The sequence below is a fragment of the Mustela nigripes genome, chromosome 6, assembly GCF_022355385.1.
Source record: "Mustela nigripes isolate SB6536 chromosome 6, MUSNIG.SB6536, whole genome shotgun sequence".
Taxonomy (NCBI): Eukaryota; Metazoa; Chordata; class Mammalia; order Carnivora; family Mustelidae; genus Mustela; species Mustela nigripes.
In genome coordinates this window covers 74,055,915-74,077,613 of record NC_081562.1, presented here as the reverse complement: position 1 = coordinate 74,077,613, position 21,699 = coordinate 74,055,915, and the positions used below count along the sequence as shown (strand labels likewise).

General features: G+C 38.2%; 1 protein-coding gene across 1 annotated transcript in view; it reads left to right on the top strand.

The window, feature by feature from the left end:
* The first annotated feature begins 2,713 nt into the window (after positions 1–2,713).
* The window catches only part of SYT10 (synaptotagmin 10), a 63,097-nt gene continuing 44,111 nt past the window's right edge, over positions 2,714–21,699 (top strand). The window contains exon 1 of the mRNA XM_059404800.1: positions 2,714–3,113. Coding sequence (XP_059260783.1) covers positions 2,963–3,113 — 151 coding nt within the window. The 5' untranslated portion in view covers positions 2,714–2,962. The remainder of the gene's footprint in view (positions 3,114–21,699) is intronic.

Here is a 21,699-nt window from a genome sequence, read left to right as displayed (position 1 = left end):
TATTTGAATGATTCCCAAATTCCCCTTACCTTAGAGAGATCTCTACCTAAGAAGTGACTCCCTCCCCTCCAGATTTTGAAAGAGCCATGGAAAGGGGGGAAAAAAAAGAATTGAGAGAGGATTGAAAAATCAGGGAAATCACAGTGTTAACCATCTAAAATTACCTCTCAAGAGGCTGGCTTAGCTTATAGGGATGGCAATGAGTACTCCTGGGCTCTTCAATTCCATACCAATCCCTCCTCTACTTAATACAGAGATCATTCAGAAGAAAGCTGTGTCAGCGACCTACCTGAATATTTTGACTACCAATGCTTCATTTATCACTTAGTATAGCAATTGGTGCTTAGTAAAATCAGTCTAACCTGCTCTCCCCTCCTTTACTATTTCAGCAACTCCTTCAAGTGTGGGTGGGGAAATAAATGCAAATCTTTATTGCTTGGGTTATTTGATGGGTAGGCTCTTGTTAGTTGAAATAGTTCATAAACATTTCTTAAAGATTGTAAATTGAAATTCTTGTCATATTATCCTTCGGCATTGAAAATCGTGACCTTGAATGCAGTTTTTACATTTCCCACACCTCTTACCAGAGCTGTTAATAAGTGACAAGAAAAAAACTGGTTTGATTCACCTGTTAATGAGCTGTATGAGATGGTCTAACGAAGAAGGGTGGAAAAAAAAAAACCCTTGGGATATTAATTTTAAATGAAAGCAAAAATATTTCAGACAAATTGAGAAAAATGAATATACAAGTGAAATTAACTCTGCTTGTTGTGGAAACACAGGTGAGAGTAGCAACAGGCCAGAAACAGCATAAACAAATACCAGGAAAGTTTTATTCAGAATTCATTTACCTAATAATATTGAACACCAAAATCAAACATAAGAGGGTCATGAGAGAGACCTGCATTACTCCACTTAAGCAGTTAAGAGTCTGCAAGTAGTATAGAGATAAATTACTCATTTGGACTCCCACACAACTGTTTGCTCATACAGTAAATATGAAAGGACAGCATTGCATTTCAGGTTGTCTTACATGGATCTATCTAGACTGTGGAGGACTAGAAGGCAAGGACAATTAGAAAGGGTCCTATTAAAGTGTGTTACTTTGTTTCAAAGATACAGTAGATATTTAATATTTTTTGACAGTGAAATTATTTCAAGATAGTCAATCTTATCTAAAAACCATTCAAATCAATATGCATAAAAACAAAAAACAAAGCCTACAGAGTTTAGTTTGTCTTGATTCATGATAAAAATAGTCCTGGCTATACCAATTGTCCTATGAATCAGGTCAAAATGATTCAACTAATGAATGCTTAGCTACTTGGATGCTATGCCTAGTATTTATAGTAAATTTACCATAGTGTCCTTACACAGGAAATAATTTATCATAAACTGCCTAGCAGTTTAAAATAAGATTACTTACTCTACTAGTGTAAATACACTAACAAAGTCCTGATATTCCACTTCAAAAATAAAGACCCCCACCTAATGAAGTTTAAATAAATCTTTAGGTTATAAGAGGGTATCAAAATGTGTCTCAAAACAATTTAAGAACAATATAAATCCATTTACTGTAACCTTGTGGCACACACTAACATTATTTTGTAGTTGTAGCTCCATGAGTGCTTTTCACCCATTTGCATCAGAGAATTATAAGAACAGGAGAGTTCCCGCCCTTCCTTTTACAGATTGAAAGAAGGACGTGAAAGCAATTCCAAGGTTAAACACAGGGTGTGTGTGTGTGTGTGTGTGTGTGAGAGAGAGAGAGAGAGAGAGAGACTGACAGATTTGAACTTCATTCCCTTCCCCTTTAACACTCATGTCTTATTATATTCAGTCTTTACGTGCAAAAGTGATAAAGATGACAAGTTGTGCATTCTCAATTGCCCATTACGGATCAGTCTACAGTGAATATTAATACAAGCAACATTTCGTTTTGCGCAATACCTAACAGAGTTTAAAGAAAGAAAAAAATCAAAGGCAACAAATTAAAATCTGACTAAAGAATTTCTGCATAAAGAAAAACTGAATTGGCTAAATAGGAATTTATCTTACTGTGAATTTCAGTGATAGCAATAAAAAGAACTCTCGGATTAAGTTTTGTCTCTAAGACCATCATCATTAGAAATCACTTTAAACATGCTTTCCAGGCACATCTTTCTTTCTGTATACACGTCTGGCTTGATTATTCATCTGTTCATTTTTGTAATTTAACTTATTCAGTTGAAATGACTTGAAATGACTTTTCAGATAAGTAAAACCCGAGAAACCAGAGAGAGAGCAGCACCCATGTGTAGCAAAGTTGGACAGGTAGAGGACTGAGGATCGGGTGGGGGCGGACCGAGGCTGGGAAAAGTACGGAGAAAACGGAGATTTCTCTCATCCCCGCCCCGCTGCATCCAGTACCCGAAGCCTAACCAGGGACCCGAGCACCGGCGCGGGGCCGCCCGTCCTCCGGGGCCAGCTCCATCCCCAGCTCGGCGGGGAGGGGGCGCTGCGGGTACCGCCACGGGTCGTCCAGGCCCGCGCCGGGCTGCGATTGGACGCGCCGCTGCCAGGCACCGGCCAGAACACAAACACGCTTGGAAGAGGAGGGGGGCGTTCTAGCGAGCCCGGGGCTTAGGCTTTTTTACGTCTCCCCCCGCCTCGCCCCCCCGCACTCCATGCCGGGTCTCTCTCTCCTGCTCGCCTCGACTGGCTGGCACGGCGGGAGAACTGGCGCAAACCTCGCCGCCGCAAGCCTCGCGCGCGTTCCAGCCCCAGCCTCTCCGCCTTCCCCGGCGCCCTCCACTCCTGCCATGGGGCTAACTTGCGGCTCCTAAGAGTTGCCGCCTCTGAGCAGCGCACTCTCCCGCTCATTTCCCCGCGGGCGGGCGATGGCTTAGGGCGCCCGAGGGGCCAGCCTAGAGGTAACGGGAAGGGGAAAGGGACGGCTGAGTGGGGAGTAAGAGGCCAAACAATGAGTTTCCACAAGGAGGACGGAGTGAGCAGCCTGTGCCAGAAGGCGCTGCACATCGTCACCGAGCTGTGCTTCGCGGGCCAGGTGGAGTGGGAGAAGTGCTCGGGCATCTTTCCCCGGGACAGGGGCAGCCAGGGCGGAAGCAGCACAGGTAACCGGGGAGGGCTCCTCTCGCTTCCGCGCGCCCAGCCGGGACCCCGCGCGGCACCAGGTCTGTGGGACGCCGCGCCTTTCGTACCTTGCTCCTTCTTGCGCGCAGCTCCTGGAGACTTGGAGCGTGGGCTGTTCGGGTTTGGCGTCCTGGTCTCCACCTGCCCGGCTTCTTCCACTTCCCTAGTCCGCTCGTTGCCCGCCGCGCCGTCCCTACTTGCTCCCCGGCTCCCGCCCCTCCACTCCGCCGCTCTCCCACGCCTGCGGGCTCCCTTCCGGGGTGGCGAGGCGAGCGCGGGCGGCTGTGCCCAGCCCGCTTACCCAGCGCTGCCCGCGGGACTAGCGCTGCGCTCTCTCATCTCGCGGGTCGCGGGTTGAGCTTGGGTAAGGGGCCGGATCCCAGAATCCCAGCTTGGAAGTGAAGAACCGCCTTGCCAATCGGGCTGCCTTGCATTCCGCGAGCGGAAAGGCTCCCAGGGGGGGCAACTAGGGGCTGCAACCTGTCGAGCTTTTGACAGTGTCCCAAGTCCCTTTATTAAGTATGATTTTGTAGGGCTTCTTGAACGTTGGCAAAACAGCAGGGTTTATTGATCCCATTTTTTTTTTTTTTCAGGCGGCAATTAAGGCTCTGGTCACAGATAAAGCGGAAGGACAAAATAATTTATAAATCCTTCCCGCACACATGCCCTCACACACACCCAAACACACGGGCATTCTCCCTCTCCGTTCAGGAAACTTGAAAAAAAAAAATGGGGTGCATCGACCGTCAGAAATCTGCAGGTGGAAAGTAGCCTCAGGCGACAGGTTTTTCTCCGGGCGTGGGGGGAACCGTATCAGAACTACTGTTTGGTCACGCTTGGGTAGGGTTTTAACCACCTGCGCAATGTTTGGTTTGTGCAGCCTGTTGTGCTGTTCACACGAACGAGAGGGACTCCAGAGTTATGGGCCGCGTGGTTTGAAGAGTCCCTTGCGAGGGTCACTTGTTGCTTTGGGAGACAAACACACACTGGTTTCGGGATTCTGGGCATCCGGCTGGAAGATTGCCATTCCTAATGTGGGTCTTGTTTCCCTCTCTTTGCTCTCCTGTCATTGTTCTCTCCCGGCGGGGCTTCATGGGTTGAGGGTAGCCAGGGCAACAAGTAAGAGCTGGACCGCTCGACTACAGACACTGTTAGCGATTCTCTCCTGCCCAGCACCGCCGCTGAAGAAAAGGGAAAGGAAATGGGGTGTGTTTGGGGGCGGGGGTGGATAGATGTGGTTTATTTACATACCATTTCATAAACGGAGTATATTTGGGGTTTTCAAATTTCCTGGTCATGGCCCCAGAAACCAAAGGAAGCTTCTTTCTGTCTGCAGAGACTTTGCTACTTGGACCCCGAGCAGAATGATACATATAATTGGTGCTGTCCACATGCTGGAAACTTAGACATTTTGCAAATATACAAACACAAGTCTTTATCTCTTGTTCAGTGGGTGTCAATTCCTAGGAATGTATGAAAAAACTATTAGTGGAAGGGACTGGTGAATACTGTGAATGCATGAAAAAACTATTAGTGGAAGGGACTGGTGAATACTGTGTATATGTGCGTCCTGCGTTTGGTTGCTAAGCATGAGATAAACCCTCAAAATAGTATGACCTTAGAAGTCCTCTGTGGTGCTATTGGATAAAGTCTTCTGAACTGTCTTTAGCAATATACATGCTAAAGATAAGACTCAGAGGAGGGGGTAGTGGAAGAAATTGGAGTATTTAAACTTAAAGACCTATAATTTGGTCATTTAACAGTTGATGCTGTGATCCAACTGTTTGTGATCACACACCAAGTAGTAGTTTCCTGGGTCTCAGAGTGTCTGGTAATGAGGGCAATTTGTGAAGGTTGGAAACCAATTACTAGCTTATAAATCTTTCTAAGTACACAACCATATAAACTTAAGGTATAACAGTATACGAATTGCAGAAAGGGTTTGGGCTTGTTCTAAGCAATACAAGAAGTAGTTATAGTCCTCATTCCTTTTGGACTTTTTGGATGCTTGAATAGAAAAAAGTGGTGGAAAACTAGCCTAAAACAATTACATGGATATTTTTCTCCTGTTCAGTGAGAAAATGGGGTATTTGATTTAATATATGAATATATTTTGAGTGGCTACCACTAAAGAAGACATTCTATTAGGTTGTATATTAGATATAAAGATGTCTAAGATTACTTTACATATTCTGTTTGTAGATCTATGCAACAATCAGAAATAGAATAACCCTCAAATAAACTCCCAACACCAATCGATAATGGTGAAGTGGATTCAGCTATTATTTACTGAATCTTTGTATTAATTAGCCACTCAGCTTCGCATTGTTCATTTTCTTATAATTTATGAACATGTGCCCTTTATTATAAGTCCCTAAATAAAAACGCTTCTTCTAGGTGATCCTTCTATTCACTGTTTGTTTAATGGGAAACACATTATTGGTAGGAGGACATCGACATTGAATGGTACAGTGGTTATTTACTTTGCATGTTAATCAGCACTGCCCATGTGGTGTCAGTTATTCAAAGGTTGCAGTGACAATTGCAAGCTTCCAGATTGAGTGTATTTTTAGATTCCTTCACATAGGAGTAGGAGAGAAATTCCAGTAATCCCAATTAAAGCCTTTCTACATTAAAGAACTAATAAATCAGGTATATAAATAAGATATTCTCCTACTGGTTTTTCAGATGCCAATAAAAACATCCTTTTTAGTATAACAGCAGTAGCAGAAGCAGCTGCAATGTTACTGGCATTAAGGATCTACCAATCAAGTAGACCAATGCCATGTTTTCATAAAATTTATGAAAATGTAGAATGAATCTGCCAACACTAGTTAGTTTACTTTCTTGGAATAGTTTGTTAGAGACATTATTGATACCAACATTACCCTTCACTAGAAAGTTCATCATGTGCAGTTTATAGAAAATCAAATTTTTGCCCTCTTTTTACCACTGATACTCTCCTCTCCCCATGGACATGTCACCCACTAAGTTCATCTCCATGTACAACATGATTTAATACTAGAATGCTTAGGGAAAATACAAAACAATATAGCCACCAAAATGTTATTTTTCAGATATACTATAACTAAGATACATAATAGTTTTTGAACTGCATTTGGGTTCATTGCTGGTCAGTCTTTAACTGCTACTCCATATCCAAACATTTATGGGTTTTAAGAAACTATGTTGCTTAAAAGGCAGACCTCATAAATCATAAATAATCAAACCCAGTGAAGCACACAGTCACATCCTAATTGTATAGACCTATTTTAAATAAACATTTAATTCATCATTATTTTAATTTTGCATTTTTTACTTTTAATTTGGGACTAAAAATTCTAAAAAAAAGTTTAAACAATTTTTTCTAAATTCATACATGTGTTCCTCAATTTCTTAGATGTAGGGATAAGGAGGTCTATCAAAGAATTTCCTTAAAGTTACTTGACTAATAAAAGAGATGGCTAAATAAAATTTTGAAAGTATATCATGATTGTCCTCTGGGATTAAAGCATTTTAAGTCTATGATAAAGACTTAAAATGAATAAGGATGTTTCAAAGGTTTTCTCTACAGACACAAAGCAGAGGACTACTCAATTCATAATTCTTATATCACTACACCACTGAGTTTTGTACATTCTAATGGTTGTATAAAGAGTTACAATTTAGAAATATAGAGGAAATTTTTCCTTAAGAATAATAGGCCTGGGAAAGAGTAATTGAACCATAATGAATTCAGATAGGCCAATAAGAAGAAGGATGTGTGAGAGGATTTTTTTCCTTCTTCCACAGTCATTCCAGTGAAAAACGGCCACCTTCTATTTCTATTCTTTTTTACATGATCATCAGTACATATTGTGCCTGGTCTCATTTGCTCCAAAGGGAAATGAACAACTACCTTCAAAGGCCAAGCCAGTCTCAGCAAACATCTATTTTTGTTAATTCTGAGATATCAATATTTTGGCAATACTGACTGGACCTTTTTTTGTTTTAATCTTTTTTTTTCCTTGAAACAAATTAAGATCTATATTTTCTTTTTATATGAGCTGTAAATCTCTGAAATATGGTTCTTACAAGAATAATTTTATATACAAGGTCTAGAGCTGCCCATTTCATTCAAGTCTCTTTTCTTTAAAAGCTAACCATCATTGTTACTTTGTTTTGTGCAAAAAACAAATGGAAGGCACTTGCATTCACTTAAAAGATTTCATTTTTACAAAATGCTGGTAGAAGATAAACATTATCACAAAGGTTTATTGGAATCTCTAATGACAATTAAAATTATCTATATTTTGCAAATGTAATTGTGTGCTTTCTGATATGTACATTAAGTCAGTAGAATATAAGCCTTTGAGAGCAGTGGTTTCTTTACTGTCTTATCCTTAGTACCTAGAAAAGTCTGTGGCTCCTACTAGGGTCTCAACAAATATTTGTTGAAGAAATGAAAGAAAGAATAAATGAATAAATAAATTTATCCTCAAGAAACCAGTTTCTTTATTTGTAAAATGATGGGTGCTAGTTAATCATTTCCAAATTCCTCTGAAACTATATTATATATACTTGTGTCTTCATGTCTCCAGTGTCCAATGCAGGATCCAGGTAGATAGGCATGCAAAATATGTAGTTTAGGGGCGCCTGGGTGGCTCAGTGGGTTAAGCCGCTGCCTTCGGCTCAGGTCATGATCTCAGGGTCCTGGGATCGAGTCCCACATCGGGCTCTCTGCTCAGCAGGGAGCCTGCTTCCCACTCCCTCTCTCTCTCTCTCTCTCTGCCAGTCTCTCTACCTACCTGTGATCTCTCTCTGTCAAATAAATAAATAAAATCTTTAAAAAAAATGTAGTTTATGAAAATGGCAGAAAATAAAGCATTTGGGGCATTTAAAACCTAGAACATGGGCAAGATACTAATGAAAAGGCAACTGAACCCCATATGGATGTCCACTGAGTTTCCCTAGAGTGTGTTCAGGAAAGGCTAAGATCCAGTGGCTAAATTTTTGTTAAGTGTTGCATAATAAAACTATTGACTTTACTGAAGTTCTAGAAAAATGGGAATATCCATTTTAAATATCAATTTATAACAGTAAAGAAAGCCTGTTTGCTGAAGTAGAAAATAGCATGGGAAAAAATAATATCATTATTCAAATGCCTATTAGTCATACCACTTAGAATTAGAAATCATCGTTTTGCAGTGGCAAAAACAAAGGCAGGAAAAGTTAGCAACGTCCCCTCAAATCACAGCTATTTAATGATGCAACTAGGATAAGAACCCAGGACTCCTTAGATCCTATCCTAGTTTCACCAAAAAGTAGAAATAGGAGGATTTCCTGGGAGACACATTCTTGGTGCTATACAGCACTGGAACAAATACTTGTAAGGGTGGCTCTTTTCTATTATAATACCATTGGCTATAATTAGTGCCACATTGGAAGGTAATTTTTTTAAAGATTTATTTATTTATTTTAGAGCCCCAGCATGCATGAACAGGGCAAGGGGCAGAGGGAAAAGGAGAGAGAGAAGGGCAGACTCCCCGCTGAGCACAGAGCCTGATGCTGGGCTCCATCTCAAAACCCTGAAATCATGGGATGAGCCTAAATAGAGTCGAAATCAAGAGTCAGATGCTTAACTGAGCCACCCAGGTGCCAGTATTAATAAGATTTCTCAGTGTGTAATTATGACCCAAATCTCCAGATTTCTTTTTGTTAGATGTATTGTCATACAAGTATAAGACACCACATTCTTCATTTTCCTTGCTTGAGTACATGAATGCATTTGCAATTAAGTGTACAAGAGTGTTTATTCATGAATTCTTAGCTAAATATAACTAATTTATTTGAGCAGTAAAAGATTTTAGTGTGTCCAAAATGCACAACTTTCAGCTCATGTAATTACAAATATAGCTCCTTTTGTATGTCCATAAATAAGCCTGTAATGAAAACAAATGTGAAATTGTCAGTTAAATTCTTTTTATTACTTTGTAATTAGAAAAAAATAATACATTAAAAATTTTGCTTTATTTTCCTGCCATATTTTGGGTATTTAATGTAAGTTATCAACCATCTATATATATCACTATTAACGGTGCTATGATGTCAAAGAAAACTAGACCCCCTAATAGAAGTGTTATTAGTAAAGTTCAGTAAATTATTTTGCTTGTTTCTAATTTGTACAATACCAATATTTTCTGTTGGTAGAATATCCAACACTGGCCAAGTTTAGAAACAGAATCCCTAACTGAAGAGATGGCTTCTTTTTTTTCTTTTTTTTTTAAGATTTTATTTATTTAATTGTCAGAGAGAGAGAGAGCACACAAGCAGGGGCCACAGCAGGCAGGGGAGAAGCAGGTTTCCGGCTGAGCAGGGCTTGATCCTGGGATCATGACTGAGCTGAAGGCAGATGCCTAACCAACTGAGCCATCCAGGCACCCCAAGAGATGGTTTCTTGTTATTATATAATAAACTCATTTTCTTTTTCCTTATAATGTTAAATATTCTAATTGACTACTGAAACTGTAAGAGCTGACATTAACAAGGCTTAGGTAAGACTATGAGAAAGTAAAACTCCGTGTGTGTGTGTATATACACACACACATCACATGACTATATAATCATGAAATTGTGCTGTGATGCCTCAGAGCTAGAAGGGTAGAATGATGGAGGTGGGGGACTGGTATTAACTTTTTTTTTAATCCAGGTGGATTCTGAGGTATGTTAGGATCTTCTCTTTAACATTCTGTTATTGAATTGAGACAACATTACAGTCAATTGAAGAAACCTTGTAAATGTCAATTTGTTCATCCTGCAGAATTATTTTAAACAATGAGGACTACTGTGTATAGTCTTTATTATTCCTTTAGTTCTATTTCAGTAGTCATATTTATAGGAATGATTGATAAAACTATCGAGAAGCATATTATCATTTCTAATATGTTACAGTATGAGTCACTACTCTATCCAAGAGATAGTGTTAGCATTATGCTTTTATTCAACAAATATTTATTGAACACTTTTGTGAAAGCCACTTTGCCAGACATTAAAATGTACTCATGTATAGTTCAAGTTATTGTAAATGTAGAAGATAGTCATAGTTTATAAATTACTCAATTATGAACATATGTAAAGAATTTTTATACATTTGGATACTTTTATACTATATTTAGTACCATATTTGATACCGTATTTGATTGAATCTAAGAGATTGATAAGAGACACCAGTATTTAAATGATACCAAAAAGGAAAAAGAATGTTGTTAAATTGTGGCTTAATGCCTTCTTATCACACAGAATTTTTGCTTCATACTTAGGATTCATTTATTTATTTATTTATTTTTTATAAACAGATAACATTATTTTTATCCCCAGGGGTACAGGTTTGTGAATCACCAGGTTTACACACTTCACAGCACTCACTATAGCACATACCCTCCCCAATGTCCATAATCCCACCCCCCTTCTCTCAACCCCCCTTCCCCCGCAGCAACCCTCAGTTTGTTTTGTGAGATTAAGGGTCACTTAAGGTTAGTCTCCTTCCCAATCCCATCTTGTTTCATTTATTCTTCTCCTACCCCCTTAACCTCCCATGTTGCATCTCCACTTCCTCATAAATTTTTAAAGTTATATCACTGTTGCACAAACATAAAAAGGAAAACATATAAATGGGTTTAAATAATTTTAAATTAAAACTGAGTGTGGTTCGGGGCGCTTGGGTGGCTCAATGGGTTAAAGTCTCTGCCTTCGACTCAGGTCATGATCCTAGGGTCCTGGGTTTGAGCCCCATATCAGGCTCTCTGCTCGGCAAGGAGCCTGCTTCTCTCTCTCTCTCTCTCTTCCTGCCTCTCTGCCTACTTGTGATCTCTCTCACTCTGTGTCAAATAAATAAATAAAATCTTTAAAAAAAAAAATAAAATAAAATTGAACGTGGTTCTTCTGAATGGGTTTTTGATTCAGAATTGGTGATACCTTTGTTTGCACTCATTATTGGGATCTATGCCATCAAGAATGCCTTAAAAGAATTCATAAAAGATACAAAGGCCATTGGCGTTGTGCTCTAAGCTACCCGTACAGTTGTGTGCAATGTTGGCAAACTCACTTGACTCACTGCCTTCTCCCTCCATCCCCAGTAAAAGTTTAGCTTGTAAGGTTAGGGCTAGGCTTCATGTTTTCTCTACTGTTTTCTTTCAAGCCACTAAGACTTCACTTTCTGTGACTTCCAACGTTAATGTTAATGCTTTTGCTTTAGCACATACTCAGAATAAATTATGACACACTTACTTCCTGGCTATTAGTGATTGTAACAAGCCATTGATAGTAAGATATATTCTAATTTCAGAAAATGAAAATCTTTTAAAATGTGCATTTTACAACCAATTAAGTATAGTATTAACATAAAGTTGTCTATGTTTACTGAAATTCAAGAAAAATGCAAAAGTCAATACAGTTAAGTGGAAATTAAAGAAACACTGTTGCAAGGATGATATGTTGATTATATTTTGGATTGATAGATGAAAAAGAGACTGCTAGGGGCACCTGGGTGGCTCAGTGGATTAAAGCCTCTGCCTTTGGCTCAGGTCATGATCTCAGGGTCCTGGGATCGAGCCCCGCATCGGGTTCTCTGCTCAACAGGGAGCCTGTTTCCTCCCCTCTCTCTGCCTGCCTCTCTGACTACTTGTGATCTCTTTGTCTCTGTCAAGTAAATAAATAAAAAATCTTAAAAAAAAAAAAAAAAGAGAGAGACTGCTAGTTGTTTCCTAGTATTCATTTTACTCTTTCATTTCATAGTATCAGAATCCTTTATTTTTAGTTAGGTATGTGACAGCATTAAAATAAATTTAAAATTTTTTAAATTTAAAGATGACAACTTTACTGAGCTTTCTTTTTGGTTTGGTGCAACCACGTGACTAAATCCAACCATCATGGGGTGCCTGGGTGCCTCAGTCAGTTAAATGTCTGCTTTCAACTCCGGTCATGATCCCGGGGTCCTGGGATGGAGCCCTGCATCAGGCTCCTTGCTCAGCCGGGAGCCTGCTTCTCCCTCTGCCTGCCACTTCCTCTGCTTGCTCTCTCTCTTTCTCTGACAAATAGATAAATAAAATCTTTAAAAATCAATCAGTCAGTCAATCTCACCATCAGCAGGTTAGCAGCAATGATATGTACTACTTCCAGGCTGTGGCCTTAAAATAAAAGTACATACTCTCACCTTCCCTTTCCTTTGTTATTCTGCCACTCAACTGCCTGGAACATGGACATGGTTAACTTGCCTTCTTGAACTTTAAGGAGAAGGCAAAAACCTTTGAATAGCAAAACAAATTGAAGAAACAAGGATTCTAGACACCTTGAAGCTGATGTGTATGCCTTGGCCTGCTTATGCTGGGACAGTTAATCACACAGTTAATTACACTGAGAAATAAACTTCTCCCTTGTGTAAGTCATTGTTAATTCGGCCCCTTGTTACAGAAATCAGAATTATGCCCTGTTATAACACTAGAGCTGATTCTTGAACAACATAGGATTCAACTGTGCAGATCCACCTTATGTGGATTTTTTTAATAGTACAGTAAGTACTCTAAATGTATTTTCTTTTTATGATTTACTCAATAACACTGTATTTTCTCTAGATTACTTTATTATAAAAAGATAGTATTTAATACATACACAAATATGTATTAACCAAGTGGTTATGTTATTGGCAAGGCTTCTGGTCAGCAGTAGGCTATTAATAGTTAAGTTTTGGGGACACTTGGGTGGCTCAGTCAGTTAGGCGTCTGATTTTGATCTCAGCTCAGATCATGATCTCAGGATCCTAGGATTGAGCCGCATGTAGGGCTCCACACTCAGCAGGGAGTCTGCTAATGTCTCTCCATCTGCCCCTCTCCCCACTTGTGTTCTGTCTCTTGCATATAAATAAATAAAATCTGTTTAAAAAATTAAAAATGAAATATAAATAAAGTTAAACTTTTAGGGAGTCAAAAGTTATATGGAGATTTTCAACTTGGGGTAGTGCCCCAATTTCCTCTTTATTTAAGGGTCAACTGTAATACCATTATGAAGAGGATAAATAGGTTAACTTTAAAGATAGTTCCAAATTTTTATCCTAGACCCGCATTTCCTCAACTTTTTTTTTAAGATTTTATTCATTTATTTGACAGAGATCACAAGTAGGTAGAGAAGCAGGCATAGAAAGAGGAGGAAGCAGGCTCCTTGCCGAGCCGAGAGCCTGCCACGGGGCTCGATACCAGGACCCTGGGATCGTGACCCAAGCCGAGGGCAGAGGCTTTAACCCACTGAGCCACCCAGGCGCCCCTCCTAAACTTTTTTTGAATAAGAGTTGCAAATTTGAGTTTTATTTCCCCTCTCTATGGAATGATGCCATAAATGTGGTCTGTGTTCTAGCAGTAATGGGAAGCAACCAAAGAAAGAAAAGGCTTAGAACACCAATGAACTAAATTTATAACTTTTTTTTTTTCTTCAAACAACATTTTAATGATCAGGAAGAGCACTGCTGTAAACACCCATTCAAAATTGCTACTGTAATTTTTACCCAAATTTATAACTTTTTAAAAAAGATTTTATTTATTTGACAGATCACAAGTAGGCAGAGAGCAGGCTCCCTGATGAGCAGAAAGCCCGAAGCAGGACTCAATCCTAGGACCCTGAGATCATGACCTGAGCTGAAGGCAGAAACTTAACCCACTGAGCCACTCAGGGACCCCTAAATTATAATTTTTTTATTAATTATAAGAAATCATATATCTGTACATTTTGAAAACCAAAGAACTAGAATTTTAAAATTTTTTTAAATGATACAGAAACAGATAAGAAGATTATCAATTAAGGCAGTGGTGATGGAAATTGAGAGCATGCCGACTGGTCTGTGCTTTTCTGTGTGATCTTTTCTGACTGCATAGTTAGTAGGCAATTAGATCTAACATATTTTACCGGCCTCAGAGAATTCAAATGCTATGGTCTGGTTATAAAGACTATAGCAAAGTTCGGCTTTACTAAGTTTCTGAAGAATCACATTTTTTGGCTTATTCTGTTTTCTGATGAGAGTTGTTTTAGTTTTTTAGAAGTGGGTCACTTTATTTTGAGATATTAAGACACAATAAGAGAGTAAGATCTCTATAGCTAAAGTGAGTCAGAGATATCCAGTCAGAAAGATAAGTAAATAGATAGTGGTAAAGCAGTGGTTATGCATATATATGTAATCAAACCAGAGTTTGAGCAATTTTAAACCTGATTATCTTGGTACCTAGTCTAATATCTGTAAAATTCATTAACTCTTAGGCTTACCAAGATATAATACGATGAACGTCATATAATGGATTCTTTTTAACTATCCAGAGACATTGTAAATTTGAGGTAGATCCTACTCATCAAGTTTGCAATTGCAAGGAATAACTTCAGAGGCTCTGCCCCGAAGGCAACCCGTTTACATTCATCACTCCGGCCTCCCAGTGTTGATCCCTGTGATCTTTTCTCTACCTTTTCTCTATTTTACCTCCCCAGTCCCCAACCAAAAGTTCCTATGCTTTCACCTTTTCTCATTTGGAAACTCCAGCCCATTCACCTTTCTACTTCTCTGAATTCTCTGCCAATAAATATGGCACCATACTTAATGTTGCATCATTTCGTCATCTCAGTCATTTTTTTCCTTTGAACTATATTGGATCTTCCTGCACTACGGCGAAGAGGAACCTCATTCATGGATAAATTTATCTTCTTTATCCCTACACCAGAACAACTGAATAGTCAGGGGATTTTTAAAACCTGGCAGGCTAGCATCATTCTATTAGCCTCTCATTTTGAAAGAACCCTCAATTCTGAACAGAAATCCTGTTTCCCTATTCGAGTTTCTCCTGTTCTCTACAATTCTTATTTTAAAACTTTCCCAGTGTGTTCAAATATTCCAAACAATTCCCCCCAATATCACTAAATAACCGGCAGTTGACCCTAACTTCTACTTTGGAGAGAAGATACTACTTGTTAGGAATTCACTTGACTTTCTGCCCAAAGACCTATAAACTTAGGTCCAGAACCACCTACTTTTTCTTTCAAAGGGAAAAATGAGGCAGTCCTTGCACTGTCACCTCACACCCCATCCAGATTCCAGAACCACCTACTTTTTCTTGCAAAGGGAAAAATGAGGCAGTCCTTGCACTGTCACCTCAGACCCCATCCCTCCGTTGTCTCCTGCTTTGGGACTTCATCAGTAATTATGCATTTTGCTTAACTTTCTGTGTACTCTTGTGTGATTCTTTCCCCTCATTTTTAGAACATGCTTGAGTACTGCACATCCTGATAAAACACCTTCATCAACTCCACGTGCTATTCTAGTTACTGCTTTCTCTCACCTCCTTTCCTTCATCCAGTTTCCTGAAGGAATTATCTCCTCTTAAAGAATCCACTTCATCATCCCTATCATTTATTTAACCATATTAAACTGGTTATACAGCCTCTGCTTCACTAACTACATTGAATTCACCAAAGACCTATTTGTTAATGTTAGTAGTTACTTATTCTAATTGAACTTACTTTAACTTTTTTATATGGTTAATCACTTCTTAAAATATTTTTCTCCAAACAATGTGAGAACACATTGAACTGATTTTCCCCCTATACTTCTCTATTATTTTTTAATCTCCTATGCACATAGGCTCTTTGTTCCTTTAAGTTATTTTTCTTTAAATATTGATGTACTCAGTTTTCTACGGAATTTCTGTCTTCTTACATGGATCCACATTCCACTATTTTAAAAAGTCCCTTAATTTTATCTTTAGTTGCAGTCATCCATGACCAATAGCTTCCTCAAAATTTCTACTTGCCTGACCACAAGTACTTCAAACTCAGTATGACCAAAGCTCAAAGTCATGGTCTTTCTGACTTTGTCATCCTATTTGTCTCCCACTAACTCACATTCTTGTCCTTCAGTCTTCACACTCCTTAACTAGAGTTTTAAACTTCCAGTGATTTCCTGAATCTGCTCTTTTCCCCATTCCAGCAACCACCGTAATCCCTCTGCGGATGACTTCATAATCTGTTAGCTAGTTTTGCCTCTTCTAGTCTCACTTCCACTCTGATCTTCTCCCTAGCCAGAGTGTTACTTCTGAAATGTGTATCTGACCTTTTCAGTATCCTGACTGAAGGTCAAGACTGAAGTTACTGATTTTCTTTGAACTCAGTCTAGACTCATAACGTTTTTCATGCCGTGGTTAATTATTGACTTCTAATCATAAAAATATCATTTAAAATTTTTTGATGACTTTATAAATTCTTCCAGATACTCCATTAATATTTTTAAATTCAGATTTTTTTTTTATTTTGCTAAACACATTTTGTTGAAAAAAAAAATCATAAAGACCTAAGGATTAAACAGTTGATTTGGGTCTTTAATACTTATAATTTAATTACTTACAACTATAATAGCAGGCAATGTAAAAATATATAAAATACAATAAGCTTACTTTTATAACTTTAGTTTTATTTTTTCAGGATAAAATTGGAATTATCCCAACTTTTCTCACTTTTTACTGTTGAGAATAAATACCTTTTCCCCTTTGCTCTGTTTTTGGGTGAAAGGAGCTATAAGATAGGAATAATCCTGGAATCTTGGCCAACCCCCATCTCTGAGAAATGCCATTTCTCCCTATTTCTCCCTTCTCCGAGGTGTAAGCTTCATATCCTCAGGAAACAAATATTCCCTACTTCTCCATGTAGTAAATTTTACAAGGTCCAGTCCTCATGGGGAATACCTGTGGTAGTCCAGCCACGCTCGTGACTATATGGACAAGTGTAATTAAATTCAAGGTAGTATATTAGTGAGTCCACTTTCTGCCACACCTAAGCTGATAGCTGCTAGTATTTATTTGCTACCTGTTTGAACACTGTGTCTGTCTCTTAGTTGTTCTGAGCACATATGGGTAGAAAAATGGGATGTTATTTCTTAGCTTCCTGAAACATTAGCATTTACTTAGAAATGATGGTGTTCATTTTAAACAAATTCACTCCTTTCAGTACCAGATATCATTAGATGAGTCTCTACTCTTCTTACTAATTTGTGAATCACCATTCAATCCACACCCCATCTATAACTATGCCTCTTTTTCCCTCAGTACTCTTGTTTAAAGAAAAGTAAATAATTGATAGCAACCCATCACTGTACTTCCTATGCAAATGACAATGCTAACTATTTTATATACATTTACTTAAACCTGACAACACCCTATGAAATAATTATAAACACCCCTTTTTTTTCTGAGCCTCTTAAAACCTAACTAACCAACCTGCCCAAAGTCACAGTGGTGGAGTTGACATTTGAACCCAGATCTATAAACTATATTGTAAACTGTAGTATAGGCTATATTGTACTATCTTCCTAGTACAAGGATTTCTGCATATTCCCTCCAAATCACTCAATTTTTTTCATCCAGCCACCTTGAAATGCACAGATATTTGAGTTCCTTGTCAGATAACTCCCAAAATATGTATGCAGTAACTCCATAAACACTTTTGACCATGTAATAAATACCAGACACTAAAACAGAGAGTACATTAGGTTTCTTCTCTGAAGATCAAGGAATGAGAGTATATTTAGGACAGGAACATCTGGAAAAACACAGTAAGTACAGATTCATAATGTCTTATCCACAATTATGATACCTCAAAATGCTGAAAACCAAAAAAGTATTCTGTAAATTGTATTACTTTGGCATCAACACCTTACCTGAATTGGCATTACGCTACTTATAATCATCAGTGATCCCACTCAGTGTGACTAATTCATACATTTCATTATAGATATATTGATGTGTTTGGTTACTGGATGTTATCCCAGATGATGTGTACCATGTTGCCTTTCTAATGTCCAAAAGAAAATAACAATTTTTGAAAAACATCATGTCCCAGAGATGGGGTAAAGAATTAAAAGACAATCAAGTTATTATAATAGCAGTGTTAGAGTGGTGGGTGTCCTTTCAAAGCTCTTAGGAATGGAAGAGGCAGAGAGGGTCAAGAAAGAGGAACTATTGGATCTGATTGTTGAATACAAATTTTCCAGGCAGCCAAAGAGGAGAAGAAAATGCAGTTACATGGAGCTACATGAAACAGCCTGAAGAAAATCCTAAGACAATAATATGTGGTCAGGGGAAGGGGATTAGGTGGGAAGGTGGCAAAAGAATAAAGCTGATCAATACCAAGTGGCCAAATCCCAGAGATGCTATGGAATGCCTTACAAAGTTTGGATTTGTCCCAGATGGTTAAAAAGTGACCTGGAAGGATATTAGGCCAAGACAGGTAAGGCAACCATATGTCTCAGATGCCAGGACAGGATTGGTTTCTTCCTGCTGTCCTGGCATGACTGGTAGCACAGCTTTTCACTTGCACAAGTAACTAGTGTGGATGAAATAGTTTATGGTCCCCTAAAAGGTAGAACCAGATACTGATTTTATTTTTTTATTTTTTAAAGATTTTATTTATTTATTTGACACAGAGAGAGAGATCACAAGCAGGCTGAGAGAGAGGCAGGCAGAGAGAGAGAGGGGGAAGCAGGCTCCCTGCTGAGCAGAGAGCCCAATGTGGGGCTTCATCCCAGGACCCTGAGACCATGACCTGAACCGAAGGCAGAGGCTCAACCCTCTGAGCCACTCAGGCACCCCCAGATACTGATTTTAGAAAGAAAATTGTCATCAGTAGGGAAAATGGAATTAAGGTCAGAGATTTTCACAGCACTTTTTCCTAGGAACCTTGTGAATGCCAAAGCCCATCCCTTAGGAACAGTGGCATAAACGGATGCCATCAAATTGTTGTGGGTAGAGCATAAGTTCTCTAATACCCATAAGTAAGAAGGGAGGCATTTTCAGTTGTGAACTGAAAACTACTTGCATCTTTACCCTACCCCACATTGTCCCACAGTTTCCTTATTTCTTGGCTTTTGGCTTCAACTGGGTAGAAATGAGCAGATTGAGCAGTTAAAATATCCATAAAAATATAATATTAATGGAGCCAAATATACATAAAGATCATGAATCCATAATTATAGTGTTTACTCCTCCATTTAAAGCCATAGTTGATCATCAGGAAGTACACTTTATATATTTTTTCTTTTTTTCCGCAAGCCCTGGGACTAATGAACAATTAAAAAGTAAAAATAAGGTAAACTACAAAATGTAAAGTATGATCACACATTCCTCATCAATGGAATATAAATGGGAAAGATATTCAATGGTTGCTTTAATAAGCAACTAGAAAAATGAGGTAAAATGTTAATATCTATGTATAATAGCTTGTCAAATTAATTTTTATTCTTATAATTAAGTAGCATTAAAAACTTGGAATTATTTCAATTTCTGAATAGGTTTCCATTAGCTACAAATTAAGAGTTTAAGCACAACCATTTTATCTTCCTAATCAGGAAAATGTAAATTAAAGCAAGCTATCATTTCCCGATCATATTAGTGAGAATTAAAGTACATCAGCATTTTTTTGAGACTGTAGGAACTGGTAAACTCATAAAATGTTTTTGTTATAGTTACTCTGGGGTTCTTTTGGAAATATCTAGTAACATCAAATACGTGCATAACCTATGACTTTGCAATTCTATTTTTAGATATTGACCTTAGAAAAATATTCAAAAATACACACAAGAAGTAAGGTGCAAGGATGCTCATTGTAAGTAACTGTTGTACCAGCAAAACACTGGACATAATCTAAATAGCTGTCATGAGGAAGTATTATGGAATACATGTGAGATGAGGTTAAACTTCAAGGATCATTGAACTTAAACAAAAAATTGGAGAAATATGTAGCAAGCTCTTTGTGTTTTTTAAAAAGTATATTAAACAATTATATGTTTTTGTGAGGTTTTTTTTTAAGAAATACCTTAGTGCTTGGGCTGGACAGATAAACACCAAAACACACGAAACTGGGATCAAAGGTTGCTTCTAGAGAGGAGTGGGAAATCCTGAATTTGCAGTAGTGGTTAACGGAAATTAGATTTGTTCTTTATTAGTTTGCTAGGTCTTTCATAACAAAATACCAAGACTGGTGGCTTAACAGAACTTCTTTCTTCACGGTTGTGGAAACCAGAAGTCCAAGATCAAGGTGTCAGGAGGGTTGATTTTTTATCTGAGGGCTGTCCCCTTTGGCCTGTACGCAGCCACCTTCTCCGTGTCTTCACGTCGTCTTTCTCCCTGAGTATCTTTGTCCTCATCTCCTCTTCTTATAAGGACACCAGTCCCTGGAATAGGGCCTATTCACGGGACCACATTTTGCCTCAGTTACTAATCTAAAGGTTCTGTTTCCAAATGCAGTCACATTCTGAGGCCCTAGGATATGAGGACTTCAACGTAAGAAAGTGGAAGAGATAAAGGAACAGAGAAGAGTTCAGCCGCTAACATATTCCTAACTTTTTCTTTTGAACAAATAAAAGATATTGGATTCATATTTTACAAAAATGAGGCTAAGCAAAGTTGTAAAAGAAAATTACAAGGTTATTTACATCTAGAAAAATCTCCCTTTACAGGAACTTTGCTTGATTCTGAAGAGTGCTATTATACCAAGTTGCTAACATTGGTTATCTTAGGAAGTTGAAAATGGAAGTGGGTAATGGAAAATCATTAACTCTTTTTTAAAAAAAGACTTTACGTTTTAGAGCAGTTTTAGATTTACATAAAAATTGGGGGAAATAGTACAAAGGTCCCATGTACCCGACACCCAGTTTCTCCTATTATTAACATTTAACATTAATATGGGACATTGTGTAATTAATGAACCAGTATTGATACATTGTTAATTAAAGTCTATACTTGAGTCCTATTTCCTTAGTTTTTACCTAATAATCCTTTTTCTATTCAAGGAGTCTGTCTAGGATACCATCTTTTATTTAGTTGTCATGCCTCCTTTTGGCCATGTTTTTATCTGGGAACCTTGGCAGTTTTGAAGAGTACTCATCAGATACTTTATAGAATGCCCTTCTTCCAGAATTTGTCTTATATATTTCTAATGTTTAGACTTCGGGTTATGGATTTGGGGAAGAAGACAACAGAATTAGAGTGCCATTTTCATCACTTATCAGGGGTGCATACTAGCAACATGATTCATCATTGTCGATGTTCATCTCGATCACCCCAGTGAGGTACCCTTACTTTTTCCATGCTCTCCTTTTCGGAAGGAAGTCACTATGTGCAGTCCACACTTAAGGAGTTGAGAGCTGGGCTCCACCTCCTTGAGAGCAAAGTATCTACATAAATTGTTTGAAATTCTGCACAGGAGATTTGTTCCTTCTCTCCCATTCATTTATTGAGTCAATCTTACTAACATTTTTTTTTTACTATATTTCTTTAAATTACTTTACATAATTATCATGTATTAAATTTGTAAATATTTTAAAGTAAGTTTATTTTAGAGATACTTAGGTAACACATCCTTAATTTGGAACTCTAAAAAGAAGGAACATACAAGGTTATCAGAACGGACCTGGGGAATTTAAAAATATGCTATTACTATACCCACTCTCTGTTAGTAACATGTTATCCTCATTTAGACTATAGAAAGTGGTTTATGCAAATATTTGACATTATT